Raw genomic sequence first — 18,315 nt, 5'->3', positions numbered from 1 at the left:
TCGGCAGCCCTCAGATTAGGAGTCGAAGTACTATTTAAGAAAGGTAAAAGAATAGTTTCACAAATGTGCTCGAACTAACAATAACTTCATGACTTCGTGGTATTTCAGTATAGTATTGATACAATATTACATTCTGTGGCTGGAAAGAACTAATATAACACATAATTTAATCATTACCACCCGTATTTAACTAAAAATAATAAACTTCGTTTTTAATTTTTTTAACCATTATAATAATTTTCTGTAATTATAAAATTACTAAATCTGAAAATTTCTGGTATTATGAAACTGCTATTATCTCTGTTTCTGTTTCTTTTAAGAGATTGCTTATTCTTAAAGCTCTCGGTAACAATCCTTCGATGAATAAATATACAGAGGCGTTAATAAAATTTGGTTTTGTATTGATAAAAATATGTTTCAGTCTGCAAATTCGAGGTGTTTTATGAAATTTCAGTTGTTTTTTCTTGTAAGTTTGAAGTTAAGATTAAGCACAAAGATATACAATGGGATATTTGAGCTCTGCTCACCAGGAGAATCTAAACCTGGTTTCCAACAGTCAGTCAGCACCTACAAGACATTTTGGAGCTCTGCCAACCAGGAGAATCGAAACCTGGTTTCTAACATTGTCAGTCCGCAGCTTCAAGACATTTTATCATTTTTTTGTTTTTATAACTTTGGGTAAACACGAAACGTAAATAAATGTAGTTATAACAAATGACATCATTTATGACGAAATACAACGCAGTACGTTTCTAGAAATAATATCATCGATGTTGAAATACAACGCAGTGTTCTTACTAGAAATAATATTATCTATGACGAAATACAAAGGAATATAGTGTGCAAATATCACTTATATCAAAACATCTAATTGTAATTTTCCGAATAGCCAACTTTTCTACAAGTCCTTATCGATATTTAAACCTCTATGGATATTTTGTTATCAGATGCAGTGGTAGTTTTTTTGTATCCAAAAATAAAAAATAAAACAACTTCAGCTTTCTGTTTGTCCCACCTCCGGAGTTCCACGCTGGTGCAGCGGTAAGTTTACGGATTTACAAGGCTAAAATCAGCGGTTCGATTCCCATCGATGAACTCAGCAGATAGCCCGATGTGGCTTTGCGTATAAAAAGAAACACACACATCCTGTGGTAAAATAATAAATTAAAAATTTACAGCACTAAAATGCGGTGTTCGATTTCCCGTGGTTGACACAACAGATATCCCAATGTAGCTTTGTTCTAAAATAAATAAACAAACTTCTGTATATAAACAATTTGTTTATCAAGTATAAGATGTTACTTATTACTCTCCTCCAAAATGATAAATGTTTTGCTTTATCCTGAATTTATAAACCTATAAATCAGACCTGCAAAATTTCATTCGCCAACCTTGCCTTCTATTGGTTCTAAAACCATATAAAGCTTTCAGAATATTTCAAAAGTTTTAGAATCCCAAGTTTATATTCAACAATTTTAAAACAACGTTCAAACATTATGTTTTTAGCTGTATATGAAAGTTTGCACACTTTGGCAAAGTTTAATTGTAAAAAATGTCCAATCTCCTTTAAAACGATTTTGAAAATAACCAATATTTCGCCATTATTTGCCTTTAAAAAATAAACAAACTTCAAAGAATGATAAACATCAAATACAACAACAAAAGTTAGACAAGTGCTTTAATGCGAGTACCTGTCGACCCGCCAATGGACTCATACTTTATCTGTTCCAAATGTAACAGTTAATTGTAGCTCTGACGCTAGTGACACGAAGCAAAATATTCAGTGAACATCTACTCAGCTGAGATAGTTACCCACTTTTTTAGTTGTATACAAGTATTTATTTTTTACAGTACAACACATCATCGGTGAATTAGAAAGAACATCAATTAATGACAAAAATAATCTTCCTCCTTCCATGTGTCGTTCACAAAATTCATCTTACATCTCGGAACAACAGTGCCATCCGGTGTCAACGCTGGTTGTGGCTCTTTCTTACACGCTGTCATCCTTATAGGTAACAAACATGTTTTCCAATTCCAGGTAACACACTGGATAATGTGTATAACATTATGAAAATCCTGATTAGCATGGCCCGGCATGTCCAGGTGTTTTTGAAACTCGGCTGGCAATATAAGAGTCGTAGGTTCGAATCCCTGTCACACCAAAGCTGTTCGCCCTTTCAGCCATGGGTGCGTTATAATGTTACGATCAATCCTACTATTCGTTAGTAAAAGAGTAGCCCAAGAGTTGGCGGTAGGTGGTGACGATAAACTTTCTTCCTTTTAGTCTTACATTGCTGCAATAAGGACGGCTAACGCAGATAGCCCTCATGTAGCTTTGCGCAAAATTTAAAAACAAATTATCTGCATGATTTGTTTCCATTTAAAGGTCCTTTTAGAGAAGAGCCTGGCATGGCCAAGCGCGTAAGGCGTGCGACTCGTAATCCGAGGGTCGCGGGTTCGCGCCCCCGTCGCGCTAAACATGCTCGCCCTCCCAGCCGTGGGGGTGTATAATGTGACGGTCAATCCCACTATTCGTTGGTAAAAGAGTTGGCGGTGGGTGGTGATGACTAGCTGCCTTCCCTCTAGTCTTATACTGCTAAATTAGGGACGGCTAGCACAGATAGCACTCGAGTAGCTTTGTGCGAAATTCCCAAACAAACAAAAAAACTTTTAGAGAATAATGATTACAGTTTTAACGTCATAAATCGATGTAACACATATTAAATGCACCCAAAAACATTAGAGCCAAAAAAGGCAACATTCCTATTTAACTCAAACAGTAGGTGTTATCTCATAAACACAACTAAATAAGGCAACTTAACATTACACACATGGCATAATTTTGTTTGTAAACACAATTACGATAGTGTTCTTAGTTACAACATGAAAAAAAAAATTTCTGTGGAGAATTTATATTTTATAAAGTGTGATTTTGAGATAGAGAATTAGGGGTCCAAGTAATGAATCTATTTATAATTTAACGAAGCGCGCTCACTCGGCTTTCTTCCAAAATAACATATTTTTTATAGAAGCTGTGCTGTGAACAAGCCTCGTTTATTCATCGCGCGTTCTCACACTTTGTGTTTCCTGATAGCAAGCTACAGACTTTAGTATTATTAAAGATGCAAGGGTTAAGGACCAGCAATGTTCCATCGACTCGATACGAAAAAAGGGGAGATCGCTACGCCGGTCGTAAGTTTTTTTGCTTTCTAAATATCTTACAGCGTTTTTAGAAAAATTCGTATTCGTCTGTTTGTTGCTAATACACGATGGTTTTGTTAGGCAATAAAATTCTGTTTGTTGCTAATACTCGATGGTTTTGTTAGGCATTATAGTTCTGTTTGTTGCTAATACTCGATAGTTTTGTTAGGCATTAAAGTTCTGTTTGTTGCTAAATACTCAATGGTATTGTTGGACATTAAAGCTCATAATGTTTGATTAGAAGATTTTCTCTTCAAAAGTTTCACTGTGCTTACATTCATTACTACAAGTTTACATTAGAAAATTTTATTATTTAATACTTTGTTGATGTTTTTTTACATTTGCAGACTGAAGCTTTTGTTTTGCTTGGAAAATAAAAAGTTGCTATAGTATTTATGATGTTAACTCAAAATTAATATTGAATATACTGGATGAATTGTTTTGTTTGAATTTCGCGCAATGCTTCTCGATGGCTATCTGCGCTAGCCGTCTTTCATTTAGCACTGTAAGACTAGAGGGAAGGCAGCTAGTCATCACCACCCACCGTCAAATCTTAGGCTACTCTTTTACCAACGAATAGTGGGTTTGACCGTCACATTATAACGCCCCCACGGCTTAAAGGGCGAGTATGTTTGGTGTGACGGGGATAGCCTTCGTGTAGCTTTGCGCGAAATTCAAAACAAACTAAACCAAACACACACACAGTAAAGTGTGATGGAGTGGCGTATGCTTATCTGTGTAGAAAGTCACTGTCAGTAAAAATGAACGTATTGTGTATTGGAATCTAGGAATCGGAGCTCTACCTTCTAAAAATATGAAAAACAGTTAATCTATAAACTAATACAATTAACTTGCTATTGCACATATTAGTTTAGAGAGATAACTCTTTGTTTTATAGGTAGTAAAAGTACATTTTGTTTAATTATTATAGGAGGATGCCCCCAGTGGCTCAGCGGTATGTCTGCGGACTTACAACGCTAAAAATTGGTTACCGTGGTGGGCAAAGCACAGATAGCCTTTGTGTAGCTTTGTGCTTAATTCAAAAAACAAACAAACAAACAATATTATAGGAGGAAAGTGAGTTTTAATCATTAACTGCAGTTGTGTTTATATTTTATCACAGTAATATGATAATAAAGGCCATTGAAGTTAAATTTAGTATTTTCTGACACATACGAAAATAACTAATAATATTTTAAAACTTTGAAATATGATACAACATTTCAATGAATGATTATGTTGGTTGAAAACCTTTGTAATTTGATTAATAATATTTGAATTATGCTGGTAACCTCTGAGGGTATAACATTTATGACATTGTCTAATTTTATTCCTTTATTAAGTTTCTAGAAAACCACGCCTTCTTACAAAAGGTACCTAAAATGGTAAGCGCCAAAACTCTTGAAACTATAATCAGGGTTTTTGAGTTAGGTAATAAAAGTTCAATCAATAAAGCTGTAAGTTACACTAACACCGGTGATTTTCAGTCAGCGAACGAATAAAATTTTATAACTCCAAAATGAGTACTGAGATATTAAGCAGGTGGAAATTATTTTATTTGTTAGCATGTTTCAGATATTTTGCGCTAGCTAAAGAAAGAACTTTTAGATCACAGCCATCCGTTATTTGAAATAATAGACTAGAGGTAATACAACCAGTTAATAGCACGTACAGCCAGTTTATAAATATTGTTCTTTGCTAAATGGTAGAATTTAAGCGTATCTCTTACAGTACACCCACAGCCTCAAAGTGTACAGTGCATTTTTTCGACACAGTGCCATGAAACCTTATATTAACATTCAAAACACGCTATCTTCTAACCTACAGCTTATTAAGATTAATCAATCCTGTTTAAAGATGTAAATATATATGAAGCTACACAAATATACAGTGAAGTTGTCAGAAATAAAAATTCATTGAAAAATATAGCTGTGAGACATCAATAATTATGTGTTTTGAAGAGAAAATGTTGTGATTATATATCTTAAAATGAAGGTTGTTGCATAGCAAATATGTCTCGATCCTTGGAACGCTGTAATTATATTGTCAAATAATTCAATGAAAACTTAGTAAAAAAAGGTTTGTATTTTTTTTTTCTGAGAAACGAAGTGAAAGAACAGGACATGATGATGCTATAGAATTTATCAAGGTACACAGAAATCTAAAACAATCTCTTGACCGTAAATATTTTTCTACATACATCAGTAATTGTTTCTCGAGAACTGTCGTTAAAAGTGTAGCAAATAATAATGTTATTGATCGTGCATAAATATGTTAGAACAAAGATATTCGTGCTTTGAGAAGGGAAAAGAATAAATGTGGGGTATTTTTCACATCTTAGATCCTAATATATTAACTTGTTTTGTTTTAGAAGTTAAATTCTGATATACACTGATTGTTGTTAGCAGTCAAAATAATTTTAATCTTGAACATTTTGAAGCTCGTGTTTTTAGTTGTTTCAGTATAAAGAGAAGATTTCTATTTACAAACACGGTTATGATTTAAATCTTAAGGCAAAAAATAAAACACGTTCTTATTTCTGCGCGTTTCAATTATGATTTTTTAGCACGAAGCTGTCCAAAAAGTCGTAGAATAAAGTATTCTCATCTGAAACTTAAGATACAAAATATTATACAGTTTGACTTTTAATTCATAATATTGTACCAGTAAAGAAAAACTCGCAAAGATTTCATGGCACGCAATATATTTGGTAAAGTTCGTCTTTGTTTATTACGTCTTCATGCACAAAAAAACCTTCTAAATGGACCAATAAAATCAGTATTATAAACAGATCTTTAACTGCAAATGAAAATGTGCAAAGAAATTGCAGAGTGAAAAGTGATTTTCCTCCAATCAGTATCAGAAAAAATGATATTTTAATCTGTAAAAAAAAATATTTTGTTTATTTTCCAATACTATATTAAAGAGTAACTGTGTATCTTAAGAAATTCTATCTTCACGGGGAATCATATCTAGCTGTTGAAGTACACAATAGAGACAACTACCCAATTGAATTAAGAACTGTAAAATATATACCTTATAATAAGTAAATACGGTGTACTTCACATTCTGAAATGGAGTAAATTGTATGTAGTGATTTGTATAGTGTAATGTAATTATATTTTATTCTGTATAGCTTAGAAGTGTACAGGAAAAATTAAAATAAAGCATATGGAGTTTTAATTTTATAATTACGAGCTGTCCATAACTTCAGTAAAATTGGTGCGTGTGTATTAAACAGACTTTTCATGAAATTCGAAAAGTATTTTTTCTTTCTTATGAGAATTGTCATAATGTGGAAGAGAATCTGATGTATAGAAAAGGAGAATAGCTGCAACATTCACACATGTAATAAATACTCAACTTGTCTGAAAAACCGAAATTTTTAGAAGTAAAGAATACAACTAGTAAAGATTTTGAAACCATTTTAATATTTCTTATCGGTTTTAATACATAGTTCAGATTTATTTATCAGAATTGGTAAAGACAACTTGATTGTTTTAAATATTATAGACATTATAAATTGCCTAAAATATTCACTTACAAGTAGCAGTAAGATCAATATTTAACCTTTCTATCGAAAGATCTTCTTTTGTAAGTAAACATGGTATATATATGTGTGTGTGTGTGCTACTGTTCTCTACATTCGATCAATATTCAATTTTCAACAGATAAAATTGTGTAATCTTAGATGGAATTTTATATTTGTCTTTAGAAGATTTTACTCACCCAAGCGGAAATTAGTAGCAGAGAAAGGATCAAAAACTGAAATAAAACTATGTTTGTTAATTTATTTACGAAATATAAAAGAAATAAAACCAGCAAACCATGAATATGTATTACTATTACACAGCAAACGTACTTTATTATGCAACGGATGGTGTTACTAATGCAAAACTAACCATTGTGTTTTTATAAATTTAATATTTTTAAAAGTATTTTAGCTAAGTTTGGCTATATTTATTATAACGATATTTTACCTCTGTTGTATTATGCGTCTTATATCTTTAAAAAACAGAGAACTGATCAATATAATGCACACGAAAAGTGGAAGCGTGATTACACGTAAGTGAAAAAGCAGTATAATAAACGCGTTGGAATGATTGACGCAAAACTAGTTAAGATATTTGTATCTCAGAACGGCTGGTATTAACACTTTTACTATTAAAGCAGAGAACAACGTTTCGACCTTTCTAGGTCATCTTCAGGTGGCCCGGCATAGCCAAGCGTGTTAAGGCGTGCGACTCGTAATCTGAGGGTCGCGGGTTCGCATCCCGGTCGCGCCAAACATGCTCGCCCTTTCAGCCGTGGGGGCGTTATAATGTGACGGTCAATCCCACTATTCGTTGGTAAAAGAGTAGCCCAAGAGTTGGCGGTGGGTAGTGATGACTAGCTGCCTTCCCTCTAGTCTTACACTGCTAAATTAGGGACGGCTAGCACAGATAGCTCTCGAGTAGCTTTGTGCGAAATTCTAAAAAACAAACAAAACAAACATCTTCAGGTTAACAAAGAGAGAGTTTGCAGCTAACCGTTGCCGAGCGCATGTCTTAGAGACGAGAATATAAATGGATACGGGATTGTAGGGGGCGTTGCAGTTGGATGTTAGGTTATTAATTAGTAGAGGTATAAAGGTGTTCCTTTATATTAGTTTAATTTTTTGTTTTAGTTGCTGTATAAGTATAGCTTCTTTGATTTTGCGTTTGTTTATATTTGTTTCTCTTCTTAGTAACTGGGTGTTTTCTATAGTTATAATGTGTTTATTGGACTTGCAGTGTTTAAATATGTGTCAAGGTGTTCTTTGAATCTAGTTTCTATTTTTCTGCTTGTTTCTCGAATATAGAAGTCATAGCAGTTGCTACATTGTATTTTAAAATAATGTTGGTGTTGCTTTTCTCAGTGTAGTTTTTACATAGTATGGACTTTAGTTTTGTACATGGTTTCTGAAATGTTGTGTTTTGTTATACGTTTTTTTTTTTCCAAATGTTGGTTATTTTTTCGCTGATATCTGGAACATATGGTATGCAGCAGTATAAGGTTTTGTAGTTTGTTGTATCTTGAGATTTATTGTTGTTTTTTTGTTGTTGGTCTAGGTGTGTGTGGATAATTTTTTCACAGTTTTTTGAGGTAATTTGTTGATGTTGATGAAGTGTTGTTTTATTTTATTGATTTCATCGTTAATTTTATCTGGCGAACATAGTTTTGTGGCTGTGTTTATTTGGTTTCTCAGTATGTTGAGTTTTTGTTTTGTTTCATGTGCTGAGTCCCAAGGAATGTATAATCCAGTATGGATGATATTTTTGTGGATTTCTGTTTTGAATTGTGTATCAGTTCTAGTGATTTTTATGTTAAGAAATGGTATTTGGTTAGTTTTTTTTTCCTGTTCACTGGTGAACTTAATGTTGGGGTGTATCGAGTTACCATGATTGAAAAAACTAAGTATGTGTCCTGTAAGTGTGAATCCAAAAATTATATCATCAACATACCTGTACCAGTATAGTGGTGGGTGTAAGGCTGAATTGATCGCTTGTGATTCAATCTGTGTCATAAAAATGTTGGCTAGAACTACAGACACGGGATTCTCCACACTTAAGCCATTTATTTGTAGGTAGTTTTGGTTATTGAACATAAAGTTAGTTTTGGTGGTAGTAACTTCTATTATGGTTGCTAATTGATTGCTGGGGATGTGTATCAATGGGTTGGAGTCTTGGATATAAAGTTCTAAAGCTATCTTGCGGTCTTGAATCGTTGGGACTTCTGTAAACAGGAGATTACATCAAAACCGGCTATTAAGGCTTTATTATTTAATTGATTAAGAATATATTTAAAGTTAAAAGAGTATTTGAAAAAAAAGAGCCGGCTGATGTTATATATTTAGAAAATGTCTACGCTATATGTTTAACGAGTTTGCAGTTATATGATTCATAGCTTGACATTACGGGTCGTAGTGGACAATCGGATTTGAGAGGTTTGGGGTGCCGTATAGTTGTGGTGTGCGTGAGTTGGTCTTTCGTGGGTAAAAATAAAGGTCTTCTGAGATTGTGCTGTTTTCTTCGTTTGTAGTAGTATTTTGTTAAATTTGTTTCACGTGTTTTGTTGGACTTGTGTTTATTAGTTTAAAGTTCCCGCTATGTAAAAACTACACTGACAAACAAACCTCTACATGATTTATAAAATGCAATACAACAACTGCCACGACTTCTGTATTGGAGAAACAATCAGAAAAATAAAAAGTAGATTCAAAGAACAAAACAAAAACATCTTCACACATTTTTGAACACTGCAAGTCAAATAAACACAAGATAACTATAGAAAACACCAAGGTGCTAAGTAGGGAAATATATAAACATACACAAAATCAAAGAAGCTCTACTCATACAACAACTAAAACCAAAATTAAACCAATATAAAGGAACACCGTTATATTTATACTAATTAATAACCTGACATCTAACTGCAATGTCCCCTACAATCCCGCACCCGTTTATACTCTCGTCCCTAAGACGTGCTCGACAACGGTCAGTTGCAAACTTTCTCTTTGTTAACCTGTAGACGACCTAGGAAGGTCGAAACGTTGTTCTCTGCTTTAATATTCAAAGTGTTAATACCCACACCAACTATTCTGAGACAGGTTTGTTTTATTCCAAGTTGGTTTCTTTTCGTCAAGAGTTAAGATATTTGTTGTGTAAACATTTTACATGAATTATTAAGAAAACCGTGTTGTTTATAACTAAACAAAAATCTATATAAAGGGCTATCTGCGCTCTACCTACTTTAAGTATCGAACCCCCGGTTTTTAGCATTGGAGGTTTGCATACATACCGCTGTGCCACTGGGGTCGTTTAGAAAAACACAAATTCAAGACTGCCGTTAATGAAACGTTTACTTTTATTTAAAAAAACGTATATGAAATCTGAACCAACAACAATTAGACTATAAAGCAGAAGTCAAGACCAAATTCTATATATTGCGTAAGAACTATATGCGATGAATGAGCTAGATATTTCTTAGTTTACAACTTAGGAAGACGATATCACTCAGATAAATTGATATAAATGATTTAGAAGCTTGCATTGATTAATTCCAAAAATGTTCAGTGTACCACAAAGTGATCAGTATAAAACTAAAAAGGTGTGAACTTTTATATGTGAATTATTTAGTGTCGTTAAAATTATTAATTCACATATCCAAATATTTCAAACGAAGTAATTGATATTTCATATTTAGACTTCCCTCATACTTTCAGTTAAAACATTTTCACAATAACATTATGTTGTCTTCTCTCATACTCTCAGTTAAAACATTTTCACAGTAGCATTATACTGTCTTCTTGATATCAGGCAATAGAAGCAATGTTAACTTTTATATATCTTGCTTACTAGGAGTTAGAAGAAGCTTCGAAGGGAAAGTATTAATCAACTCTATTTTTTCAAAGGAATAATTTAGTTAAGATATGTAATAATTAATAAGTTGAAGTTTAATAAGAAGCATTTTTAACTAGATAATCCGTTGTACTTCTTTTAAGACTGATGGTAGCAGAGCGAACAAGATTATATTTATCATTCTTGTCTATATGATACACTACAAATATTGTTGCTAAAATTTTTACCCATTTTTGATTTGAATAAAAAAATCTATAGATTAATTGTTACGGACATGTCAAATAAAAAACTAATTATATCTAATAAAACAGATAAAGTGGAACCATCAAAATTGACATAAGTTTGCCGGGGATTGTGTTTAACCCAAACATTTTGAATATTTATCGGAGAAAAGTTCATTACGTTTCTCAGCTTTTAAATAATAGGTATCTACAAACTCTCTGTAATCCATCTACAGCTCGTAATATTTATATTTTGAAAGAATCGAATGCTGAAATCTAGACAATTATAAAAACAAATTTTGAGACTGCCCGTTGTTTTATGTATAAACGTACTCAGCGCAGTTGGTCCTAATCTATTAAGCTGCTTTTTATAGCGATATTAATTTGCTTTTTGCATCACTTAATTTCAGCTCATATTGTTCCTGTTTTTCTTATCTCCCTTTTATCAGTGGTGTTTCCTGATTTTTTAACAGTAAACTGTGTTTATAACACATTATAAACTTCCTCATCTTTTATCCTGATCAAACATTGCAATGAAGTAATTTGGAAGCTAGTATCATAAGTAACCAATAAAACCTTGAAGAGGACTGAAAATTCTTTGTTGTTTTTTATCCCAGTTTTTGTTTTGCTTAAAGCTATACGATAGGCTATCTGTGCTGTGCTTACATCGAATATATAAATACTCGTAACGATGCAAATCACTTTCATCTAGTATTTAAATATAAACAACATCTGAGGTTTGTCTTTATTATTGTCATGAAATGACCCTCCACAGCTGGGAGGGGGAGCATCTTTGGTGCGACCGCTATTCGAACCCGCGATCATCGGATTACGAGTCGAACGCCTTAACACGCTTGGCCATGCCGGGGGCTGTTTTATCCCTAATAACTGGTATTTCTCTAGAATACATATTCAAGCTTCACTGTGAAACAGAAATACAATACACTACAAATTCCTACAATTGTGTATATTTTAGTTTTCATTGAATCAGGAACATCCAATTGCAATCCCAAACAGACAAAAGTGACGACCATAAACTTCTTTTATATTTACAGCAAAAACCTTTCGCATTGTAAGATAAATTTCCACAGCTATAATATTTGGTTAAGACCAAATATGATGTTAAACAAAGCTAAGTATGTATTCTTATTTATTTTAGAAACAAATAAATCATATTTCCTTTAAAATGTATTTTACTTTCTAATGCATATCATCAACATAATAATTCAAACATTTCTTTTTAATTACAAACCATCTCATATCATTCAAGTCAGAACTCGATACTGAAACCTTAAAAAAACAACTTGGTTTTTAATGAAGAATATTTCTATTTCTTCGTATTTTCTATAAACATATCAGTATAGCTGTGTAAATATTAAAATGAAAATATTTTTGGAATTTCTATACTCTTAAAAATGCGTTAGAAACTTGTTCTTGTAGTTTCTAATAAAATATCCATTATGTGTCTTTGCTTAATGTAAAAACTTCCTCTATCTTAAGCTGAGTATCTAGGGTTGAATTTATTTTACCTTGGAATTCATCTAATTTTGGAACAAGTGTATGAAAAAAATGGCTTAGGATGATAGAGAAAGCTTGTTACGAAAGAAATAGCAAATATTTTAATGTTCACCAACCACAGTCGGAAAATACATATTTAAATTAACTGGACCATGCGCTATGAATAACAAAGTTAAAAAGAAATGTCATACATAAAAATGAAATAAATGGGAAGATTCTGTTCCAAGAAAATCACTATTGGACTTTTTCAGTAATGTCTTCGTACTGTTAGCATTTTCTAATATTTCAGTACCCATTGTTAAAAGAAAGGAAGATTAGAAGAAACAAACAGAATAGTTGTAATGAAAACTATCGAGTAAGATGACAAATCGGTCCATTATGAGCATCCAGTATTACTTAGACAAACAAAAGTTCAAAATTTAGAAAATTCATATTTATATTAGGCACATTAATTAACAAAGAAAATTTGAATCTTTATACTTTTTTATTTTCTTTTAAATGAAAGCAAGTTTAAAAGATTCGTTGATTCTATTGTTCTTTTGTTAACTTTATTCAGCTAATTAAATTATTAGATACGTTAAGATATTTAATGAAGCTTGTATACTAGAAAACCCTCTTCGAGAAAAGTCATGAAAAAAACATTATTATTACTTGGAAGCACTTTATCTTCAACTTCAAAACAAATGAACAATTAAAGTTGCTGAGAAGCGAGAGGAATTTTTTTAAGAAAGCGTTTTATATACATATTCGAAAAAGTACGTATTTAATATTAATTAACAAAGAATTTATTTACATTATATTATGAAACGACCTGTGTTTTAAGAACTTTTGGCCCCCCGCTAGTACAGCGGTAAGTCTGCAGATTTACAACGCTAAAATCAGGGGTTCGATTCCCCTCGGTGGGCTGAGCAGATAGCCCTTTGTGGCTTTGCTATACGAAAACCACCCACCCTTTAAGAACTTTTGAGGCTCATTTCTTCTGTATATAACGACCCCCAGTGGTACAGCGGTATGTCTGCAGTCTAGAAACCCAAGTTTCGATACCCATGGTGAGCAGAAAACAGATAGCCCATTGTATAGTTTTGTGCTGAATTTTAAACAAGCAAATCTATATAAAATTGTCTACAATTAAGGTGAAAAACTTTTTTGTGAAATATATGTTTAATTATAATTACTGCATTTCTAGTGTAAAACAGTTACAAACTGAGAAAGATGACAGCGCCATCAAAAAGTTAAACAATGTTGAATGTATGTGTTTTCTTACAGCAAAGCCTCCTCAGACTATCTGCGGAGTACACCGAAGGGAATCGAACCCCTGATTTTAGCGTTGTAAATCTGCAGACTTACCGCTGTACCAACATTCTTGATAACATTAAACGTTTTATCCTAACTTGTTCCACACGTTCTTCTAATTAAAGGAGTTCAACGGAACTTTATATAAAGGCATTTCGTGTAATACCGAATATAAAGACATACTACTCCATAACTTTATACATTATATAATTTGAAAAGTTTTCTAAGTTTCTCATAAAATTCTATTTTTTACAGCAAATCACGAAGCTTATTGTACAAGAAGCTTAACAACTCGAATAATTGAAATATAAGTTGTTGCTTAAAAATTATAACGTGATAAGCCAGCAGATATACACCATAAATATTCTCTTATATTTTAAGAAGTTGTAAATTTTGTAAAATTCTCAATTTTTAAGTCAACAAACCTTCGGAACGATGAAATTTAATTAAATAAAATTCGAAAAAGAAAGATAAAAAACAAGAGAAGAATGAAGGCAGAACAACAGTTGACACATTCGTTTTCTCAACAGATTTTCAATGAAAAAAAGTTTTAACATAAATACAGTTCTTAAATTCAAGTTGATTTCAAAGTGCCAAGCAAGAGAGAAATTTCTTGTAACCTTACGAATTGAATTACACACTTTCTTCAACAGAAGTAATCGTAAAATGTCCACACTCAAATACTTTCTCTTTGCTCTTTCAAGCTTCTATCACGTTTTCTAGAAAAGAAAGTTAGATAAGAAGTGTTGGTTCTTATGTTTTATAAGATTTCTCCTCCAGAATGTAATCCAATTTCTTCCGTGTTCTGTTTCAGGTAGTGAATTTGATGACCTTGATGGCCACTCTGCGCGCTACACTCCAGAAGCTCTTGACACATTATGCCAGATAACCAAGTTTAACAGACGTGAACTTCAGTTAATGTATAGAGGTTTTAAACAGGTTAGTGACAATAACAGTTTTCAGTATTAGCTTCGCTAAAGTCTGCTCAGTATGGTATGTTTTGAATTGCTAGTGTTTTTAATACACATTCAAATCCAACAAATAAAATGGATCTAAGAAAGATTAAATTTAGTAGTTTACTGTTACAAAATGTTAGTAACATCAAACAAAGATAATAGTAGGTATTTAAGTATAAACTAGAATTTAGATTCATGTTGTTTCAAATGTTTTATTAAACGAAGAAAAGTCCCTTGTTACTGATAATTGACTAATTAACAGTTAATTCAGGACCGAGACAATTAACTATTTCTTGATGAGTTGGAATTAAACTAGTCATTAGTTTGCGCGAACTATGAATCCAAAGATTGATGGGTCACAAATCTTGTCGTGAAAAGCACTTTACATTTTGATACCGGGGGTATCCTATAATGGTGGTAGCCAAGAGCTGGCCGTGAGTACTGTTGACTGTTGACTACCCACCTTTCATCTACGTGTAGTCTGTTAGATCAAAATTATGAACGGTTATGCGAGAAACATTTTATAACAAAAAGGCAAAACCAAGACGGGAAAGTTCCAATCACCTGTTACTTCACTCATCATGACTTCACAAAACTCGAAGAAAGAACTTTATCTAAATCAAGCTTACTATCTGTAAAATAATCTAAAGGGAATTGAGCTTCACATTCTAGAAATAGAAAACTCTATGGTTTTGGGACAGCATTAAATGGATTACGAATTAAATTAGTAAACTTGTAGAAAATATTAATGCATAACAATAAGCCATTACAGGCAAGTAAAATGTGTCCTGAAATAACTCAGACACATCTTTCGATTTTTACCACAATCTCTTGTTCGGCAATACTATAGTAGGTAAAATAACAAATACACTAAAAGTTATACTTAGTTGTCCAATTTTTACCACTTCGCTTATCACTAGCTGCTTTTCTTAACCAAGTTATTTTATTCCGTAATAAAAATTTGAAGAACAAAAAACTAAAAGATTTAATAACAAATCCCCAAGTAACAATTAGATACTCAATTGTTAATTATTCATTTAAACGTAACATAGCAACTAATTGGGTTTTTTTTTCCAAAAGAAAAGAACTCAGTTATGGACCTATGAATAGTTACTATCTCTTTTGCTTTACTAAATGACATCAGAATTGCACTGAAACAAAATGTGTCTCAATAACTTTGAAAATGAGTTCAAATGCTAATAAAAACTCAGCACCAGTCTTAAATATATTGTTGAAATTTTAAAAATTGCATAATTTAGAAAACACTCTAGTTTGTGGTCGACCAACAGTTTTAGATGCTGTTTCATTATTGTTTCTTTGTATTTCTTTGAAATCAACAGTGTTAATGTGTAAAACCTTTATTTTAAGTCTGCGTTAAATATTCTTCGTTGTGGTAGTAGTAGTTTTCATCCTATACCATTTAATATATATATATATGTACCAATGATATAGATTAACACTTATTAGTAATACCTCTCCTTATAAACTTGTGCCAGGTAACAACTAATATTTAACGTGTTCAAACTACAAATACGAATTATCATGGTTTTTATTTTCTATGTCCCTGTAACGCGCTACACACGTTGACACTGTGAGTTTGAGATCCGAGTAACAGTCAAATCCCACTAAACGGGCAGAAAGAGAATCCCAGGAGCTTGTGGTTGGAGCTGTTGACTAGCTGTCTTCCTTCTAATATATAAAATCTAATAAGATTACGGACGGTTGTACGCAGACAGCTTTTTAGCAGAGCTTCACAAAAATTTTGAAACAAGCAAATAAACATAAATCATTTGCGAAGAATCTTCAAATATATGAACTCTAACAGAAAACACAATTGGACTTTAAAAATACATTTAACGTATACACATGAAACACGGAAAATTGACGGGAATCAGTGTGTGTGCGCGCTTTCTTATAGCAAAACTACATCAGGCTATCTACTGTGCCTACTGAAGGGAATCGAACCCCTGATTTCAGGAGGACTAGAAACAGTGACTGATCTCATCTAATCAAACTGTTAGTAATCATTTCATTATCTTATACTTGAACCTCGGTCTTATTTCGTGTAATTATTTTTACCTATTATATAGGTAATATATAGGTAATTATTTAATAGAAATAATATTATTTCTTCACCCTTTGTATAAAACACTTGTCATCATAGCGAAAAAATTCTAGAAAATTTAATTAAAAGAACCTAATATAGGTTTATATTTTATCTTCAGATTCCTTATTCTATTGATCTTAAAACCTTTCATATTCCCTTAAGAGGAAAAAAATACTCCTCAGTATTTATTTTGAACCTGGAAACATTGACTTTCCTTCGCTAGCAGAAACGAGTTTATATGTAATTATAACTGAATTTTCTAAACTTTGCGTATGTCAATAGTTTTTAAGAAGCAAATCCCAGGTAATAGTTTCATATTGTGCTCAGTAAAAGAGTATGTGTGTTATCTTATAGTAAAGTCACATCGGGCTATCTCTGAGTCCATCGAGGGGAATCGAACCCCTACAGTAAAGGAGTAAATTTTCACAATTATTTGTTTGCTTTTGAATTTTGCGCAAAGCTACACGGGAAAATTCGAATCCGCGACCCTCAGATTATTAGGCGAGCGCCTTAACCACCTGGCGGTCATTACCACCAGCTCTTGGGATACTCTTTTACCAACGAATAGTGGAATTTACCGTCATATTATAACGCCCCCACGACTAAAAGGGTGAGCATTTTGGTGTGACGGGTATTCGAACCCTCGACCCTCAGATTACGAGTCGAGCGCCTTAACCACCTGGCCATGCTGGGCCTTCACAATTAAAGGAATGTGATTATATAAGTTACTTAAATTAACTTAATACCTCCCATTATTCAGGGAAAACAGTCTTGATTAAGCAGTCGGACTTCCAGTCTACACTCCTCAAGCTCTGCTTTCTACTTTGTCAGGCACACATCCCACGTGATGAATAAAAAAGAAATTATTGTAAAAATGGGATAAAAGTGTTGCCCTTTATGTTATTGAATTTTACGTAAAGCGACACGAGGACGCTAGTCATGTCTAATTTTGAAACTACAGGCTAGAGGGGAGATAGCTAGTTGACTACGCCCACCGCCAACTCTTGGGATACTCTTGTCAAAAATAATAGACATAGTTGACAGCAGTTCTTAGAAATCATCAGGACTTTAGTGTACCGAACGCGATTCTTTTCGTAGTAACTTAACGCAAATTAAGGACCTTCATATCCAGATTCCAATACTCTAACCACTGACCTTTCACAAGCGTTTATTTCTTTATATAATGTAATTAATTACCTATAGTATTAAAAGCTTAATTCGTTTGCTATAGTTTTATAGCCATAGGATCAATTATTTAATTTAATTAATATATGCATATATATATATATATACTTCTACTGATCTCCCAGTGGGCTTTACTCTGTTTGTGGTACCTCAATAATAATAGGCGTTTCCTCCAGTTATCAGCAAGTATATTTTTCTCTCTCTTTTGAACCCCTCAGTGGCTCAGCGGCAAGTCTGTAGGGGCTATTATGCGCAACAACAGTGTTTCGACACCCAGTAATCAAAGCACAGGTAGCGTATTGTGTAACTTTACGCTTAACAACAAATAAAATTCTCTTCTAATCTTACCACCATCAATTAAACATGGTGTAACAAGCGCTGTGCGTGACGCTTTATTTGTTTGCGACGCTAAATGTTAGAAGATTGAAAAACAAGCCTGACTGAGCCGTATA

General features: G+C 32.8%; 1 protein-coding gene across 2 annotated transcripts in view; it reads left to right on the top strand.

Moving 5' to 3' along the window:
* Nucleotides 1-18,315, top strand: part of LOC143255641 (A-type potassium channel modulatory protein KCNIP1-like) — a 353,607-nt gene that overhangs the window by 313,216 nt on the left and 22,076 nt on the right. For both annotated transcript variants that reach the window (XM_076511615.1, XM_076511616.1), the window contains one exon: nt 14,430-14,554. In XM_076511615.1, the coding sequence (XP_076367730.1) occupies nt 14,430-14,554 (125 nt within the window). The remainder of the gene's footprint in view (nt 1-14,429; nt 14,555-18,315) is intronic.

The sequence above is a fragment of the Tachypleus tridentatus genome, chromosome 7 (assembly GCF_004210375.1).
Source record: "Tachypleus tridentatus isolate NWPU-2018 chromosome 7, ASM421037v1, whole genome shotgun sequence".
Taxonomy (NCBI): Eukaryota; Metazoa; Arthropoda; class Merostomata; order Xiphosura; family Limulidae; genus Tachypleus; species Tachypleus tridentatus.
This window is presented reverse-complemented; position numbering and strand designations above follow the sequence as displayed.